The sequence below is a fragment of the Semicossyphus pulcher genome, unplaced genomic scaffold, assembly GCF_022749685.1.
Source record: "Semicossyphus pulcher isolate SPU_LCO1_2020_fin unplaced genomic scaffold, fSemPul1.0.p SCAF_12, whole genome shotgun sequence".
Taxonomy (NCBI): Eukaryota; Metazoa; Chordata; class Actinopteri; order Labriformes; family Labridae; genus Semicossyphus; species Semicossyphus pulcher.
Window position 1 is genome coordinate 21,784,595 of NW_027211626.1, and position 17,937 is coordinate 21,802,531.

Genomic DNA, 17,937 nt, shown 5'->3' on the forward strand with positions numbered 1-17,937 from the left:
ACTCGGTATGGGGCTCGGCCGATACTCAAATCTAGGTAATCGTGTATCAGGATGGAAAAAATGGCATCAGAACATAATTGGCATGTCCTGTGAAATGTGATGATTTATCCTATAATGTAGACATCTGCTTCATTAAATGTCCCTTTCTCTTTAAATGTTTTAGATAATTCTATCATGAGGAAATAGGGCTTTATTAAAGCAGAGATGAAAAGTGAAACTACTTAATGTAGTCAATAATCCTCGGCTTCATCATTGCTGCTTTTCACACTTTGACTGTTATGACCATTAAGATGGTATTAAAGTGAAAAGTCTTAAATCTTAGTGATGAAGCCTGCACAGCCCCTTTAAACTGTTCAAGTTTAACAGTGTACGTGTGCTCTTGTCTGTGTTTGAGGTTTCTCTGAATGAGGGAGACACACACACACACACACACACACACACACACACACACACACACACGTGAGTAAAGATGCCAACCCGTACGGAACAATTCTTGTCTTGAATGGCTCTTTAGTGCAGCAGCAGAGAGGAAGAGACGAGAAACACAGGACTTAGTGTGTGTGTGTGTGTGTGTGTGTGTGTGTGTGTGTGTGTGTGTGTGTGTGTGTGTGTGTGTGTGTGTCTGTGTGTGTGTGTGTGTGTGCGCGTTTGAGTGAATACCTATTATTGTCTGTAAATACATTCCCTGTTTTCTCTCTCTCTGTTTGTTCGCTCCTTATCTCCCCTAACACATTTAAAATCTCGATCACTCTCTCCCTAGCTCGCACACACACACAATCGTGCACTCACAAACACACACACACACACGCACACACGTACACTCAGTTAGAGTAGTCCCACCTGGCCACTTTTGTTGACTGTGTTTGTTTCTGTTTTGTCAGTGTGGAGCGCTTCATGGAGCAGCCTGAGGTCCACACGTAAGTATTACCCCTACACACACACACACACACACACACACACACACACACACACACACACACACACAAATTCCCCTATCACATCTTAATTACAGCAGACAGAACATATTTCAGCCACACACACACACACACACACACGCACACACAGAGGATGCCAGCTGTTGTTGGAACAGAACATCCCAAACATGTGGGTCAGACAGACAGACTGAATGACACAGTCAGAGATTCCAAGAATCTGAGTGACTGACTGACGCCATTGTTCAAAGTAAATCTCCTACAATGACATAAGCTATTTTACGTTGTAATTCCGTCACAATGCCATAACGAAGCTCGGCCGTTATGCCGCCTTTGACATTTTACATTAGACCAAGCTTAACGTCTGGCATTGCGGAAGCAGAACGCGTGCGAGGTAAACAAACAGCGCTTGCTTCACATACACACACGAAGCTGTTCCGCCCTGCCGGCTCTGCCGTCGACACTGACGCCGTTTCCCTCTGTTACCACCTCCGATGCCGGCTCAGAAGTGGATCGATTTCGCACCATCGTTCCACCTCTGTGCGTTTCACATCGCCGACGAGGCGTAAGGGAGGCGTAATAATCCCGCCTTGAGCTGGCAGTGTAAAAGGGGCTATGGTGTATTCGTGTCCACAGCAGCAGAGTTAATTGAGCACATGCACACGCTCTGCTCAGGCTCACATCAACACTGCCAGCGAAACAAAATGAGGAGGAGCAGAATTAGTCTAAATGTTGATGATTTAAGAGACTCAGTTCTGAAAGATTTTAGTTTTACCTCAAAGTTTTCACGCTCTCCTCAAACTCAAATTATATTTAGTGTTCACCACATCATGAGGGTCTGCGCAGACATTTTGTGGAACATATATGACTACACAGACGACTAATTGATGAATTATTTAGTCAATAAAATGGGGGAAAAAAGTAAAAATTGCACATCACAATTGTCCAGAGCTCAAAGAGACGTCTTCAACTACATCTTGTTTCCAACCAACCAGATCAGGCTACTTAATCTTTGATCAAACCCCCCCCTTCTCTCTCTTTCTGTCTTTTTTCCTTCTCTCACCCAGCGCCATCATCAGACAGTCTACCTCTCTCCCTCCATCATCTCTCCATGATAAAACAGATTAGTAGCGGCTTTTATAACCTTAAACATAGCACGACTTAAACCTGTCTCCTGTGACGAGATTACCCCCCCCCCTCGTTTCTGCCCCCCCCCCTCACTTCACTCCCCTCCTCTCTCTCCCTCTCTCTCTTCTCTGAGTGGATGTGATTGGACGGCATGAGAGTCAGACGCTAACCAGAGGGACAGGTGTCTGCTGGGTGGAGAGACAGACACACACATTCTCGCTCTCTTTAATCTGTTCTTACAGGGAGAGGGGGGGAGGGGGGGGGGGGGGGGGGGTTATCATCCAGTTATTGTGGCTCAGTGTCGGGCAGCCCTTTGCCTCCCGCTGATTGTTTGGAACAATTTTTAGGCTCTTAAATGGATTGTCCCATGTGATTAGTGTATTGAGGAGTTCAGCCGTGTGTGTGTGTGTGTGTGTGTGTGTGTGTGTGTGTGTGTGTGGGATTTTGCTTGCCAGTACAGTTCTCAGATCTTTAAATATCTGTAAGCTTTATTTAAATATAAGATAAATGGAAATGACATCATGACTGAGGAATATGTTTTGTTTGTTTCTCTCTTGATTCGGAAATTTTTTTTTTACTGTAAACTCATATTTATATCCCACCACTCTGCAGTAGCTTCTCAACTCTTTTGATGTCTGCACCCCTTCTCATAAACTGAGGGAAACAATAGCAAAGACATTAAGAACATGTACAATGAAAAACAATCAAAGTCCAAGACTTACAGTTAAATAAAATATGTATATAAAGGTAAGAGAAAGTTAAGAAATAATAAGAGATCATAGATCAAAAGCAGATTTAAATCAGTGGGTTGTGAGTGTGCTTTTGAAGGATGGGAGTGAGGGAGAGTTTCTGAGATGTTGGGGGAGAGAGAATAAAGCATCACTGCTGGCTTAACGGTGGTACGACTTCACCCCACCATTTCGCCTCCGTACTTTCTCCACCGTTCATTAATAATTAAATTTAAAAAGGCCGCCAATGTGTGTATAACATAATTTCTCAACACATTCCACCTTCTTGAATGTGAATACTTCCTGGTTTCTTAATTATTTTATGACAGTATACTGAAAACCTTTGTGTTGTGGACAAAGCAAGATATTTAAGGACGTTACTTGGGCCTTGGGAAACACTTATCAACAATTTTTTCAATTTCCTGACATTTCATAGACCAAACTACAGAGCCCATAAGTCCCGTAAGGTGATAATTTGTGCGCACAAACAAGTTACTATCTTGTTGGAACAGGAAAAAAACTTGTGGGAACAAGATAATGTGCGCACAAGAGCATACAATGTAACTTGTTCCCACAAGATATAATTATTATCGTGTGGGTACAAGATAATAATAGCACACAAGATTTTCATGTCGATAAATATCTGTTGAGTCACTATCTATCGCTGCATGAGGTAACACATCGGTGATGGAGCCTATGGCCCACTGATGAAAGCCTTTGCATTTCCAGTATATAGTAATATTACAGACTGGGTGTCTGGTGCGACATTCACGGAAAAAATCACAAGCGGCGCCCAGTTAGTGACGAGTTTCCATCAGCCAGCAGTGGTTGGTCTGCCAGAGAGGGTAGGCGGAGCTAAGCAGATGATTTTCCGTTGTATGCTAGTGTTGCGAGTAAACAGTAATCTACTATGGCTGAACAAACAAAGGAAAGGTCGATGACTACAGATACAACTTCAAAGATAAATGAAAATCCAAAGAAAAAGAAACAAATTCGACGCTCAGATGAAGGCAAACAGTCTGAAAAGGAAAGCGACCGTCAGTGAGGAAAAAACAAGAGTTACAACCAGAGCCAACCGTGGACGTCTGTTTAAATAGCAAAGTGTCCTCCCGCCATAACCATATATCGCCATCAGGTGGCGCCCACAAGGACGAAACTAATTGTCAGTTTAGTTAAGTTAATAGTTATTATGTTATGTTCACAAGATAATAACTTGTATGCACAAGATAATTACTTGTTCATGCATTATTATCTGCACACAAGATAAAGATGATCACCTTGTTCAGGGGCTCGGTACCAAACCACTAATTGGTAATGAAATTAATTTTAAGATTCAAAAAACCTTGTTCTTGTGGTTTGATCCGCTTATTGTTAGCTTACCTTGCTAATACCGTATGTTTAATATTATTCAGTGGTTAAAGATGTTAGCATAATTTTGCTCTCTGTGTCTCTCCGCAGGGGTCGTCTGTTGGTCGGGACCTTCGTCGCTCTCTTCTTCAACCTGCTGACTCTGCTGTCCGTCAGGAACAAACCCTTCGCTTACGTCTCTGAAGGTACAGTCAGCCCCTCCCCTCCCAGTTAAACCACTTTATCCTGTTCTTAACAGTGTTTTTATAGATGCAGACTGGATTTAGTTATTTTTGTGTCTTTTGGGTTTTCCACTCTGGACGGTTAGGGTTTGGTAATCCTGGCCGTCACTTGAGAGCGGGGACAATTTGGCTTTTGTTATATTTTCGGGGATTACCGAAGTGAAATGAAACGCTTGCTCACTATTATGTCCAGAAATAAATCACAAAAGGCAGCAGTGGGATCAAAGGTTAGTCCCTCTCTAATTGCAGAAATCAGTAAGTTATAAAACCAAACACAATTGTTTGGTCTTACAATATGATAATATTTGGTTTGCAGATTATTTTCAAATGATTGTTTTGGTGCAGAGGAAGATGACAGACGTATGAGCCGACATGCATCAACGCATGTGGAGTGGTTTTAAAGCATACGTGCTATATGACAGCACATCCACACAGCTACCGTACTGATTTTTACTTCTATATCAGGGATGCAACTAATGATTTGTTGCATGATTGATTAAATTTCTGTCTGTTTTTGATTGTTTCATCTTTAAAATGAAACAAAGCACAGAATGTTTGTATTTGTTAAAGAGGGGGTATTATTCTGTTTCACATTTTAAGACATAAGATATATATTTATATAATGTTTCAATGTTGGATGTCCACACTTAACGTCGGTGAAGTTTCAAATCTGTTGGTAAAAGTATGTTGGAGTAATACCCAGGCTTTTCAGCTCAGTCTGCAGGCTGCTGTGAACGCCAGGTTTCACACAGTTCTTTCTACACGCTGCTCTTTGTGATGTCACAGAGAGCTGGCCAATCAGAAGACAGCTGACTTGTAGGGACGGGGTGTCTTAAAGGGACAGAGCTGACTGAGTCGTTTCAGACAGAGGCTGTATGAAGGCCTGCATAGAGCACCAGAGTGAGAAAAAGGAGTTTTTTTTAAGTGTAAATTATGCTAAGCTCCTCGACAGGTATCACAGAGTGAAATATGAAGCTTGAAATAATACCCCCCCTTCAAAATAAACTGTTGCACATGAATCTTATATTTATTGATTAATCGACTTGAAGAAAAAAAGGCTTTTTAAAAACGCTTAACTGCTTAAGAAATTGGGATAATGGTGATCAATAATTTTGTGTTTTTTACACTCTTTACTTAAGCAACCCTTGTGTTTCTTCTCAATTCCGGGCATTATAATTGTCAGATACATGCAAATAAGCTTTTTCTTGTAATGAACCACCTGTCCATATTGAAAGACGTTTAACACAAATTGGTAAACAGGCCAAATGAACAGATACTGAAGCAACACGCCAAACCCCCCAGTGTGTATAGATAAGTAGATCAGGAGCAGGAGCAGAACTTCACAGCCTTAAGCACAATATATAAACATGGAGACTCAGATAAGGTTATGTCACAGATTGATCAATGGAACATTCATTCTGACTTTAAGTTGAAATACAAAATGAGAGTTTCCCATCCGCTCCGTTAGAACACAATGTCCTCACTTTACAAAACCATCCCCCTTCCTCACAAATATAGCACAAGTGAAGGAGCACAAACACACAAACATGTTGAATACACCTGCATGAACACATAGACATCCTATGAAAACACAAAAACACACATCATGGAGATGTAACACAGTGGAGGTGAACAAGTTATAGGTCACACACACACACACACACACACACAGACGAACACAGACGCACACAGACAGACTAGGAGGCCATGCAAGGCCAGTGGTGACCCCGGGACATATTAACCTCACTGCATCTCCGTCTACTGCTAATACAGACGGAGAGGAACATCAACACACACATATACAGGCTCTGGGTTCAGTCATAGGCACACACACACTCACGTATTTACAGACTGAGGCTGAGACTCTCTTTTTTTTAACGAACGTGCACACAGACACGTACGGATGAACATGCATACAGACACACACAGAAACTTAGACAACAAAGAGGAACTCCTCTGTTTCCTCCTCCTCTCTCATTGCTTTCCTTCTGTCCTCTCTTTGGCCCTCTCCTATCCTCCTCTTCCTCCTCTACTTTCCTCTTGCCTCATTTGTTGTCTCCTCCTTTCACCTGTTTTACCCCCCCTCTTCCACGCTATTTCATCCTCACTTCTCTCTTCTTCTCTCCCCACTTCCTTTTCTCCCATAATTCATCCCATCCCGTCCTTCCTCTCCTCAATTTCCTCCCCTCCTCTCCCCACTTGTTTCTCCTCCTCCTCTCTTTTCCTCTCCCTTATTTTATTCTCCATCTCTTCTCCTATTCTCCTGTCTTGCTGTCTCCTCTCCACTCCCAGATTTCCTTATTTCCTTTCCTTGCCACCCTGTCCTACTCCTCTCCTATCTTCTCCCTGTTTCATCCTCTCCTCTGCTCTTCCCTGTTTCACGATCTCTTTTCCCGTCCCCTCCTGTCCTCTGTTTTCTTCTCTCCCCTCCCCTCTTCTTTCTTCCGCCCTTCTCTCCTCCTCTCAAACCTTTCAATCTCTCCTCTTCTATTTGGTCCCTTCCTCCTCTCCTCTCCCTTTTTCCCATATCCTCTCCTCTCCTCCTCTCCTGTCCTGTGGCTGAGTCACTATCTGTATGAGCAGTCTACTGATGAATGAGGTCAGTGTGTGCCTGTCTGTGTGTTTGTACTTGTGAGTAAGTGTGTGTGTGTGTGTGTGTGTGTGTCTGTGTCTGTCTGCGTGTGTGTGTGTCTGTGTGTCAGCTGTCTGCTGTTGTGTTCAGAGCAGTCTCAACATCACTTAACATCTGACATTTTGGGATGGGAGGGGGATGAAACTACACACACATAAACACACACGGGCACTTTACTTTGCCAAAACACACAATATCTCTCACTCATTACACACACACACACACACACACACACACACACACACACACACACACACGCACACACACTCTGATGGAGCGAGACTGAAAGTGCATTACGCAACCATGTTCCAGACAGTGGTAATGTAGTGTGCCAGAGGGCCAGGCGGGCAGAGAGATATGCGTACACACTCGCACACTCGCACACACGCCCACGCCCACACACACACACACGCACACGCACATGCACACGCACACGCACGCACACACACACACACACACACACACACACTCTCAGAAACATAGTAAGCTCTCCTTGTACACACAGATCATAAATAAGTCACTCCATTAAAATGTTTGTTTAGACTGACTCACCCTCCAAGCAAAACAAACAACGCCCCGCCCCCACCCACCCACACACAAACACACACACACACACAAACACACACACACAGGGCTGAGCAGGATGAGATTTGAAGGGCCTTTGACCTGCCGCTGAGCCTTCGGGCTCGACAGTGCCGCCAAACATTAAAGGTGAGACAGCGCGGTGGAGCGAGAGCGCTTATCTATTTTTAAAGAGGGGTGGGTGATCCCCTCGTCCCTCCCCCTTTGTCCCCCCCGTCCAAAAACTATTTTTATCCCGAATCATGGCGGTCAGGATGACATTGTTACGCTGCAGTGTGTAAGAGGCAGTTTGATGTAGAGCTGCAGCCGTGCACATGATGCTTAAATCCATAGGACAGGAGTCGGAGGAGTCGGCTGTGAAGTGAAGCAGCTGTGTGTCTAAATGTTTCACGCCGCATTGAACTACAAATATGTTTCTGTTCTCGTCTCCATCTGAAACTGTAAAGCTCTCTGCTCTGCTCCTCGGCTCATTGTTAGACTATGGAACATTTATACTCCAGGGAGGTTTGTGGCGTCTGACATGAACATGAAAAACAATGAAGCATGATTCTCTGCATGCATCGAAGTCTAATTTAAGTCTGCTGTATTAGAAGTTATCTGAACTAGAGCTGAAAGAACTGGTTGATTAATCGAGTAGTTGACCAAGACTGTACTCATATTTCATTGTATTTCATTGTCTATAAAATACCTTTGAGGTTTGGATGTTCAGTTAAAATTATCAGACATCTCACTATTGTCTGACATATTATAGGTTGTGTCTTGAGAGGTCGGGGGCTTTTGTCTTGGAGCTTTTGATGTGTGTGCAGAACAGAAAGACAGTGTTTTCAGTCTCATCGTACGGGTAATTTAATTCTTGCAGACAAAATCAAAACAGGGATTTAACTCAACCTCAGTCATTCTCCATCTTCTCTCTACACTGTTTCCCTTTCACTTGTTTCTCCCTCACTAGAGTAATCAGCTAATATCGTTCAGCTGGGCAGCAACCATTGTCCTGACTGCCCAGCTAACCATGGGCTTTGTAGTGTTTTAGCGGATGCCATGATGGGTTGTAGTCGTTGTTGCAGCCACCGGGAGGGAATGTATCTCCCCTCTATGACGCTCCCTCAGACATCACAATGCCTTTCCTAATATGAGGAAAATCTGCCTTGTGCATTTCTATCAGTATCACGATGAGGATAAACCTCCCCTCGTCAGCCATTGTGCTAGCTAACCTTACAATCGCCATCAAATAATACCATTTAAGTTGACGGCTAGCTGGAGTAGTCTGATTGCCTCATGTGTACAGTAGGCTCATCTAGTAGGTCAAATGTGAGTGGATGGTGTACTTACATTTGAGTCTTTTACGACGTGTATGTTCATGTTTCTTTTCTTTAATGACGTGAAATGTGAGTTGAACTGAGGTCTTCTCGACTGACGATTCAAATCACCGACTTTAAGGGGCAGCCTAACTCACTAAATTCATGAATTAATTCTTTTTAAACTGCAAATTCAGAACGACAGGTCTTCAGAAAGAGTCTGTATTGAGTGAATGGAAAATGCATGACTTAATAAATATACCAGTAAAAATGAGAGGCCTCAGAAATGTACTGCATTTGGAGGGGGAAAATAAAATTATGAAATCAATAACTGCAGAAATGTAAAGGCCCCTCTCTGTCTTTCCCTCCAGCGGCCAGCAGCAGTTGGCTTCAGGAGCATGTGGCAGATCTGAGTCGAAGGTAAGAAACGTCTTCGGTTCATCATTTTTTCTCTCTGCTCATCTCTTTCTGTCATCCCTCTGCTCTCTCTGTTTTTCAGTCTTCTGCTCCCGCTCTCTCTCTCTCTCTCTCTCTCTCTACTAACTAACATCAGCAGATTTCACTCTCAGGTAGGAACAGGAAGGATCTACTTACACTGACTCAACACACACACACGCACACACACCAACGCACACACACACACACACACACACACACAAAAGCGCTCATCCTGTGTATCTCTGCTTACAGTATGAATCTGTGTCCTGGTGTGTGTGTATACTCAGGAACATATGGCCTTCCTCTGAGGTCAAGGGTTACCCTTGGTCAGCTCAGTGGTATGGGGTCACAGGGTCAAGGGGTTGCGGTGGGCGGGGCCTAAGTGCTGCTGCAGGCTAACAGATTGGCTCATTGATTGAGCCTTAAAAAAAACTTTACTAGAGTAGAGATGGATGAAGTATTCTCATCCTACTTATACCATCCTGAATTCAAAACCTTAACTCAGTAAAAGTATTTTAATATAAAAACTAAATGTATATAAAGCGGTAACATGTAACGTGTTTAACTATGTTGTCTGATGCTTTTGGATTACTGTTAGTGCTGTGAATGTTTCTGCTAATGTGGATTTAAAAATGACCGTATTTACCCCGCTGTGTTTTACCTAAGCCCATTACTTGACATGAGAACACACACAGACTCATCTGCCAAGCTTCTCCTTGACCTGGGTTCGACAGTCAAAGGTCACAGGTCACTGTTATCACAGTGATCTTCTGGTAAAACTACACTTTATCCATAGCTGACTGATCACCTCTCAAGTGTGTGTGTGCCCATGTGTGTGTCTTGTTGTTTAGGGCAGAGTTGTTTTAAAGACAGACAGTTTTCTTGTTCAGAACAAGACGCAGGTTTTTAGCTTTTTCTGACTCCTTTAAACAATCTACAGTAAACTGTATCAGTGCTACACTGGGCAATACTTGGGCCTTGTTTCTGTCTGCAGTAATTTAAATCAAACCCATTCTGCACATTTCCTGCAATTTATACAGTAATCATTTGAGCTTCTCTCAGTTTTTCTGATATATGTGATTATAAGCTGGTTTAAGTCGTGTTAAATAAAAATAAACTAAATATTTTAGACTGACAAAATAAAACATTTCAGTCAAAGTCAAACTGTACTGTGCTGGAAAATTACATCTCCGAATTTTATTTAGAAATAAAAGTTGTGATTTTGTTTGAAAAAATATGAGCAGATGCAAACATCTAATATATACACATCTATATTAAGTTTTTTTTCCCTGAGGTTCATAGCTCAAATAAATATTTAATTTAATAAATGATTAATTCAGAAATTGATCAGCACATCACTCAACAAATAGGATAATTGTTGGTTTGGTCTTCCTCTAAAACAGGGCTCTCCAACCCTGCTCCTGGAGAGCTACCTTCCTGCATGTTTTAGGTTTCTCCGCACTCCAACACACCTGATTCAAATGTTTCGCTCATTATCAATCCCCTGAGACCCCTGCTCTAAAATAATCAATCAATCATTTTGAACTTATATTTTAACTTTGTCCAAGTGACAAACTGTATTTAAGCCTACAGATAATTATTTTTTCTTTTAGTCATGATCACAAACATGACCGCTAGAGTTTTGGGGACGTGTGTAATATCAGGCACATAATGCAAAAAGCATCTAGATGACACTTTTCTACTCAACATGAAAATGAAAACTATGATCTGATTGTGAACTTACTCAATCTGAACTTACTCTGATTTACTGAATTTACTAAATTAAATGAAGTGTGAGAACAATTGAACACAGAATATTCATCTTAAACCTCTTCATGGGTTATTAAAGTGAATGTTGTAGCGGATGATCTTAACTGTCTTGTGGAAATTAAACACATTTGTACCTTATTTGCTTTACATTTCATAGAGCTGTGTTCTGTGTTGTCCTCTCTGATTGCTTCTTGCAGATGTGAGACTGTGAAGTGTTTCTGTATGCAGGGACCTAAAACTCTGACTATTGGCAGTTTCTGGACACCTGATATTTGTGTTTAGAAGCAAGCTGATACTTTGCACCAGAATTGAATATCGCTGAAATCTGTCATTCTCTGGTTTCTGCTGAATTTCAAGCCAGTCAGGGAATAAAACACATAGGAAAGGGGTTTGAGTCTTTATAGGTTCAGTAAACCTCTTTTTTAACTTATATAATATTATCAACATCCAAAATGCTCCCAGAAACTGAAATTCCCAAATACCGCTCAAATGTTTAAGGACTTTTAGAAACTTCTCCACTTGTCCACTGGAGAGCATTGGTATGTTTATTATTGTTCACATGTTAAATGTCCCGCTATCAGTCATAGCTTGCCGGTTTCACAACCTGCTAACTGTAAAACTGAGTCGCCAGAGACGGACTTCCCTGATCCGACATGTTAATCAGTCTATATTTAAAGCATCAGGATGTTGTTAAAGACGGCAAGAGAGGACAAAGATATTCTGACATGTTTATCTTTCCATCGGGGCATGTGAGGCGTCTTCAGGGCACAATCATTTTTCTTCCGCTGTGACACATCGGATAAACAAAAAATTATTACGCCACAAGTTCAGCTTTTTACCCCGACGTCCCGTGTGTGTGTGTGTGTGTGTGTGCGTGTGTGTGTGTGGGTACAGGCTATTTATTGTTTTTATTATGCAGTCAGATACAGAGACAGAACTCTGTGTCCTGTACCATTTTTAGATGAACACGTCTTCTCCACACTATCACTCCATCACCACCAACCTACACCACTGAAACATTGTAGGGCTGCAACTAACGACTATTTGATAGTCAGTAAGTCATCGTTAATCGAGACGATTAGTCGACTAATCAGATAATGAATTTCACAATGACTTAACGGCTCTTATTTAGCGATCAGCTTTAATACTTAGTTGGAGGTTCTTTGAAGCATGTGCGAACTAACAAGAAAGGTCTTTTCAGATGGGGGGGGCGACACTCCGCCTGCGTACCCGCGGAGTATTCATGTGAATATACAAGCAGACAAGCGCCAGTAAACGCCAGGCGCTCTACGCAGGCTTTTTGTGGTGACTACGTACTGCGCGTTACAAGTCGCTCAGCCTGTCAGATTGCCCGGGCTTCCCTACCTGCCCGCTCACCTCTCATTGAAAATGAATGAATAGGCTCGTCGTAGGCTCGTAGGCCCCCCACCCCCACCCCCACCCCCACCCCCGCCTGAAAAGACCTTCATAAATAGTCTTTTATTAAACTTTGCTGCTAATTTGGCTACTACTACTGTAACTTTCCCGTTAAAAACCAAAGGACAGAAAAAATGCTGAGATTAAAAATACATCAAGTATCCATTTTTTTGGTTGAGGGTGAAATGCTCCCAGACTTTAGAAGTTTTAGGTTGAATGGTGTTGCATCGGCCATCGCCATTTTTGTTATGTTTTTTTACTGTCGCTTCCCGGTCACTGTTTTGTTGCGCAACTCTCAGTCAAGACAGTAAGGAGGCGAGGTGGCTCACCCCTCAACAACTCTGCTCTGGAAACAGCATGGAAAATACACATTATGACGTAACCAACTAATTATCGACGATTGAATTTATTGGCAACTAATTTGAACTGAACGCCAAACATTAATACACACCAAAGGGACTCTCACTTTATGTTGTTGCACCATTTTTTGTCAAATCTACAAACTTTACTGCATCAAGAAAAATCCCACGACATAAGAGATATTTTCTTTGGTTTACAGTCTGTAGTTTGGAACAACAGCTTTTATCTGTGTACTATGTTTTTTTTTACAATAACACACCCTATACCATGTAATTAAACAGTGTGTTGTGATATAGCTGCGCGCTTTATCACAATAACATGTTTAATTTCAGTCAATATCAATAGTTCACATTTTCTCACTCTGCACTGTTTCTGTTGTTGTGTCACATGTTGATGGTACAACTGATCCCTGGAGCATCTCGTTTTATCCCCCAGGCCAACAAAACATACAATATTAGTAAATCGTGAGTCCTGTAACAAGTTTATTAACAGTCTAGCAAACATCTGCTACCATAGAGGACAACATGAAGTCAACGGAAAGAAGAAAATCATTCACTTTTCCCCCCTCGGGATGCCTTCACCTCTTCCTTTTTATTGCCATATACGCAATAGACTGACTCCAAAGCAGACTGATGCTCAGTGTCAACTGTTGTGATGAATATTACATCAAACTGTGAATTCCCACATCTAGATCAGAAAGTATGCATGCACACACAAACGCGCACACACGCTCACATCAGCAGCTCAGTGTGCACAGGTTACTCGGGCCGACAGCCCGGAGAGTTCTGCTGCAGAACTGAGCTGTGATTGGCTGCGTGGGTAGAAATGAACAGGACGTCCCAGCCTAGTTTCCAGCGCGTGCGTGCATGTGTGTGCATGTGTGTGTGGAAGCCTGTCTGCCTGTAATGTGTCTGTGTGTGTTTCTGTTTGTGTGTGTTTCTGTCTGTGTGGTAATAGCTTGTCCCTACTTAACCCCAGCAGGGTCTGCGGGCCAACTGGGTTATATAAAGCCTGCTGCTCTGTCAGCCTCACCAGCCATAGGCCCGAGACGTACGTACGTACGTACGTGTGTGTGTGTGTGTGTGTGTGTGTGAGAGAGAGAGAGAGAGAGAGAGAGAGAGAAAGGACAGCCGTTTTTTATTTATTTATTTACTAAATAATCAAATCTCTTTTTTTTTTAAAGAAACTGAAATATCGGAGTTTATGAAAGTGTGTTTTAGGCTAATTTTTGGCAGATTTGGGATCCATGATAAATATTTACGATAACAATATTTATTTTTAGGATTTCCTTTATTTTAAAGGCAAATAAGAGCCCGCTTCCATCTTGTTAAACAAACTTCTGTATCTGAATATTCACATCAGGAAAAAGTCATGTTGATGTGGGTGTAAATACTTGCAAGAACGCGTTGCTGTCGCATAACCCTTGTGTTAGATGATAGCCTAAGGCCACCTTCACACTACAAGCCTTAGTGCTCAATTCCCATTTAGATAGGGATTTTCTTCTTTGGCTCTTCACATTACTTTTAAAATGTGGCCAATATCAGATTGCCCTGTATTTACCCGCATGCCTTTGTGCAGCACGCTGTCGTGCGTAAACAAACGTGTGCAATGAAAGTCAGCGTTTACAGTTTCATGTATTTGGGACACATCTGCCTGCAGTGTGAACGTAGCCTAAAAGTCTTTACGCTGTCATCCCACTACAGCTAACTTGGTTGGTTATTAGTACAAAGAAACGCTGAACAATGCGTTTTTTCAGGTCACCATGGTTACGACTTTCATTCTCAAGAATGCCATGTTTTCTAACAAACATGCTTTATTTTTTTATTTGACCCAAAATAGGAGCATCATTTACCAAATGATAATCATGCTGTATTGCAAATAGATATTTAGACATGAAGAAAATGGATTACCAATGTATTAAATCCACATAGTATTAGTCTCAGTCTTCAGTGTAGTCGCCCCCTGCTGACCATTAGGAAGGATTCAAGTTTTCAGATCCGGAGGTCACGTCCACATCTTATATGCAGATAATGCAGGAAAGTCACGTGACCTTGCTTGTGACATGTACTGTAGTTACATGTGTGTAAGTGAAGGGATGTCGCTAATGGGTAATCAGGTGTGTCCACATGCTTGCAGTCTTTAGGGGCACTAGGGCAGTGTGACAGTGATCGTTGCAGAAGTTGGCCCCAGAGCAAAATGTTTCATGCATAGCTGTACAAACATTCTTTCTAAATAAAATACATGATGAAGTCTAACCAACAGTAAGTTTGATGTTCGGATGTGACTTCTTTGTTCTCTGTTCATCGTACAGTCGAGTGTGGAGCCAACAGACAAACGGAGTGTACAATGTTTGTTTTTCCCTCGGCTTTAATCCGCCGCTCTCTGTCTGCAACATGTTTGGATTAACACACACATACACACATGAGGTCACATGTCAAATTATATCAATGCTTCAAGAGGGATTACAGGATCGCTGAGATTGTCAATCTCAACTCTCCACTCTCTCTGTCTCTCTTTCTTTTTGTCTCATCATCTCTCCCTTCATTTATTTTCCTGCCTGTTCCTCTCATTGTTTCTCTGCACAGTTTTATTCCCATGCTTGTGTAAATAATATCTGCACTGAGGTCACCGTGAGGTGCTTCGGATACAGTTGGAGGCTTTTAGATTAATTAGTTGACTTCAAATGATGTCACAGTGATACAAAAAACGGGGACAGAGGGGCGCCGGTTTAGCTTGGTGGTTAAACAATGTGTCTCATGTACAGAGGCTCAGTCCTCGATGCAGCAGGTCCCAGGTTCGACTCCCACCCTCTTGGCCCTCTGCTGCATGTCATCCAACTCTCTCTCCCCATATTTCTGTCTCTATCCACTGTCCTATGAAATAAAGGCAAAAGGCCAAAATCATAACCTTTAAAAATAGAAGAAAATATGAAAACTATAGTTGCAATTCATAATGTAAGGAAAATAAAATCCTAGTCTATTTAAAGTTAAAGACCAAAGTGAAGAGATAAGGTGTTACATGTCTGTGCTAAATACATTTATAACACAAATCATAAGATCATTAAATTACCACTGTAGATTTAAATGTGATCGACATGTTTCTTAGAGAACCAAACATGGAACCTTTTTTCTGCATGCATCAGTGATGTTGATGGTTTTTCAATGCAGTGAGTCCTCAGAACGTCGTGGTCATTTGAGTGGGTCCCCGATTACATCTTAGGCAAGGCAAGTTTATTTATATAGCACATTTCAGCAACAAGACAATTCAAAGTGCATTACATAGAACAACAAAGGAAAAGAAACACATCATAAAACAGGACATTAAAAAGCAAAGTAAAGAAAAACAGCTAAAATATTAAAAAAAAAAAAAAAATTAGAGTAAAAGCTACAGTGCAGATATAAATAATTTAGAATAGTTATTAAAATAAAAGTATTAAAATAGTTTAATAAAAGGCAGCTGTGAACAGGTGAGTCTTCAGGCTTGATTTAAAAGAAGTGAGTGTTTCAGCAGACCTGCATGTTTCTGGGAGTCTTAGAGAAACTGTAGTGTTAAACTTGTGTATGGTTATTGGTAAGGTCTGATATGGTTATAATTAACAAATATATATTCAAAATGTTTCTGTAATTGAAAGAATAAAATTCCAAATCTGAAAAGTTTAGTAGAAAACATCTGTCAGATCTGCCTGACCTACTGATCACTGTGATTTTAACACAGTTGTTCACAATGTGTCATTCTGTATGGGAAAGATGAGGCGCGTCCCTAGGATGCATGGATACTAAGTTTACTGGGTCCTTTTAGACTTTGTTGCATCAGAGATGCAGGACGCGTAACTAGCAACATCACTGATGTATCTCAATGTCTTCAGGGGGAAAAAAGTGAGAGCATCCTAAATCTGCTGAGGGGAACCCACTGGCCCACATGTGTGTGTGACAGAGTGTGTGTGTGTTTGACTGGCTCTGTGGATGTATGTGAACACAGAGCGTCCAGCAGTGAATCACAACCTGTGCTCATACACCCCGTCAGCGCGGCTGCTGTCACACGGTCCCAGCCGTCCTTCATTATTCACCGTCTGAAGAGCGGCTGTCCGTTCTGTCTATAATGACATCATCACTGTCTGTCTCTGCATAACGAGTCTTCAGATGTCACATTCACTCTCAGATCTGAGCCAGAATTTAGTCTCTTTCCCCTTTTCTCTCCTTTTGTTGAACACATCACATCAACATTAATTCCGTGTTGATATCCCTCTCACTGATTTAGCTTTTTTAGTATTATCTAATGACGCTCACCTTGCGTCACGCAGCCACCGCGCTCCTCCTCATGTTTGTGACAGCGCTCGATGCTATAGGCCACGGCAGCTTCAGAGCGCTGGCCTTTGACATATTGGAAATTCAATCTGACATCAGCGCAGGAACGATCCGCCTGGATGTGCATTCATTGACCCGATAATTTGTTCCGGGAACACTGAGCCGGATGTGTTACAGAGAGTGTGTGCGGGTTCTGATCTGTTTTTGGGAATCACCTAAAAGTTGGCAGAGGGAAGCAGACCAGCAGAGAGCTGCACTTAGGCTCAGAGTGCTAACTCGTGTCAGCCCTGCCATTTATTATGCAGGGAGGGCAGCTCAAGGAAGATTCTTTGACTCAGTTTTAATTGAAACTTAAATTATAGATTCCGGTTTATTTTTAGATTTTAGGATATTTTCTCTTCCGAATATAAACAAAAAAACACAAACAAAACTGCAAAAAAATGTTTTGCTACATCCACGCTTTAATACCGTCTCTCATTCTCCATTCTCATTCTCCATTCAAACAAGCAATTTCCAAAAGTTTCAAACAGATTTCCAACCGACAAATCGTATAACCTGACCAGTCACACACACACACACACACACACACACACACACACACAACGTGCACTGGTTCTCTCATCCAAACAGCAGCACGGGACACAGGTATTGTCACAAATCCCTGAAATAACCCGCCTCCTGTACTCAAAGGCAGTAGTAACATTATGAAATCTAAAATGTAACGACACAATAGCTGCTAAAAAACAAGCTCAGCACTGCCTTT

The 17,937-nt window shown here is 41.9% G+C and overlaps 1 protein-coding gene across 1 annotated transcript in view; it reads left to right on the forward strand.

Annotated features, from left to right (window-relative positions):
- Positions 1-17,937, forward strand: part of slc30a6 (solute carrier family 30 member 6) — a 68,332-nt gene that overhangs the window by 38,835 nt on the left and 11,560 nt on the right. Inside the window, exons 8-10 of the mRNA XM_069658517.1 lie at positions 882-917; positions 4,247-4,341; positions 9,258-9,306. Of these exons, the coding sequence (XP_069514618.1) occupies positions 882-917; positions 4,247-4,341; positions 9,258-9,306 (180 nt within the window). The remainder of the gene's footprint in view (positions 1-881; positions 918-4,246; positions 4,342-9,257; positions 9,307-17,937) is intronic.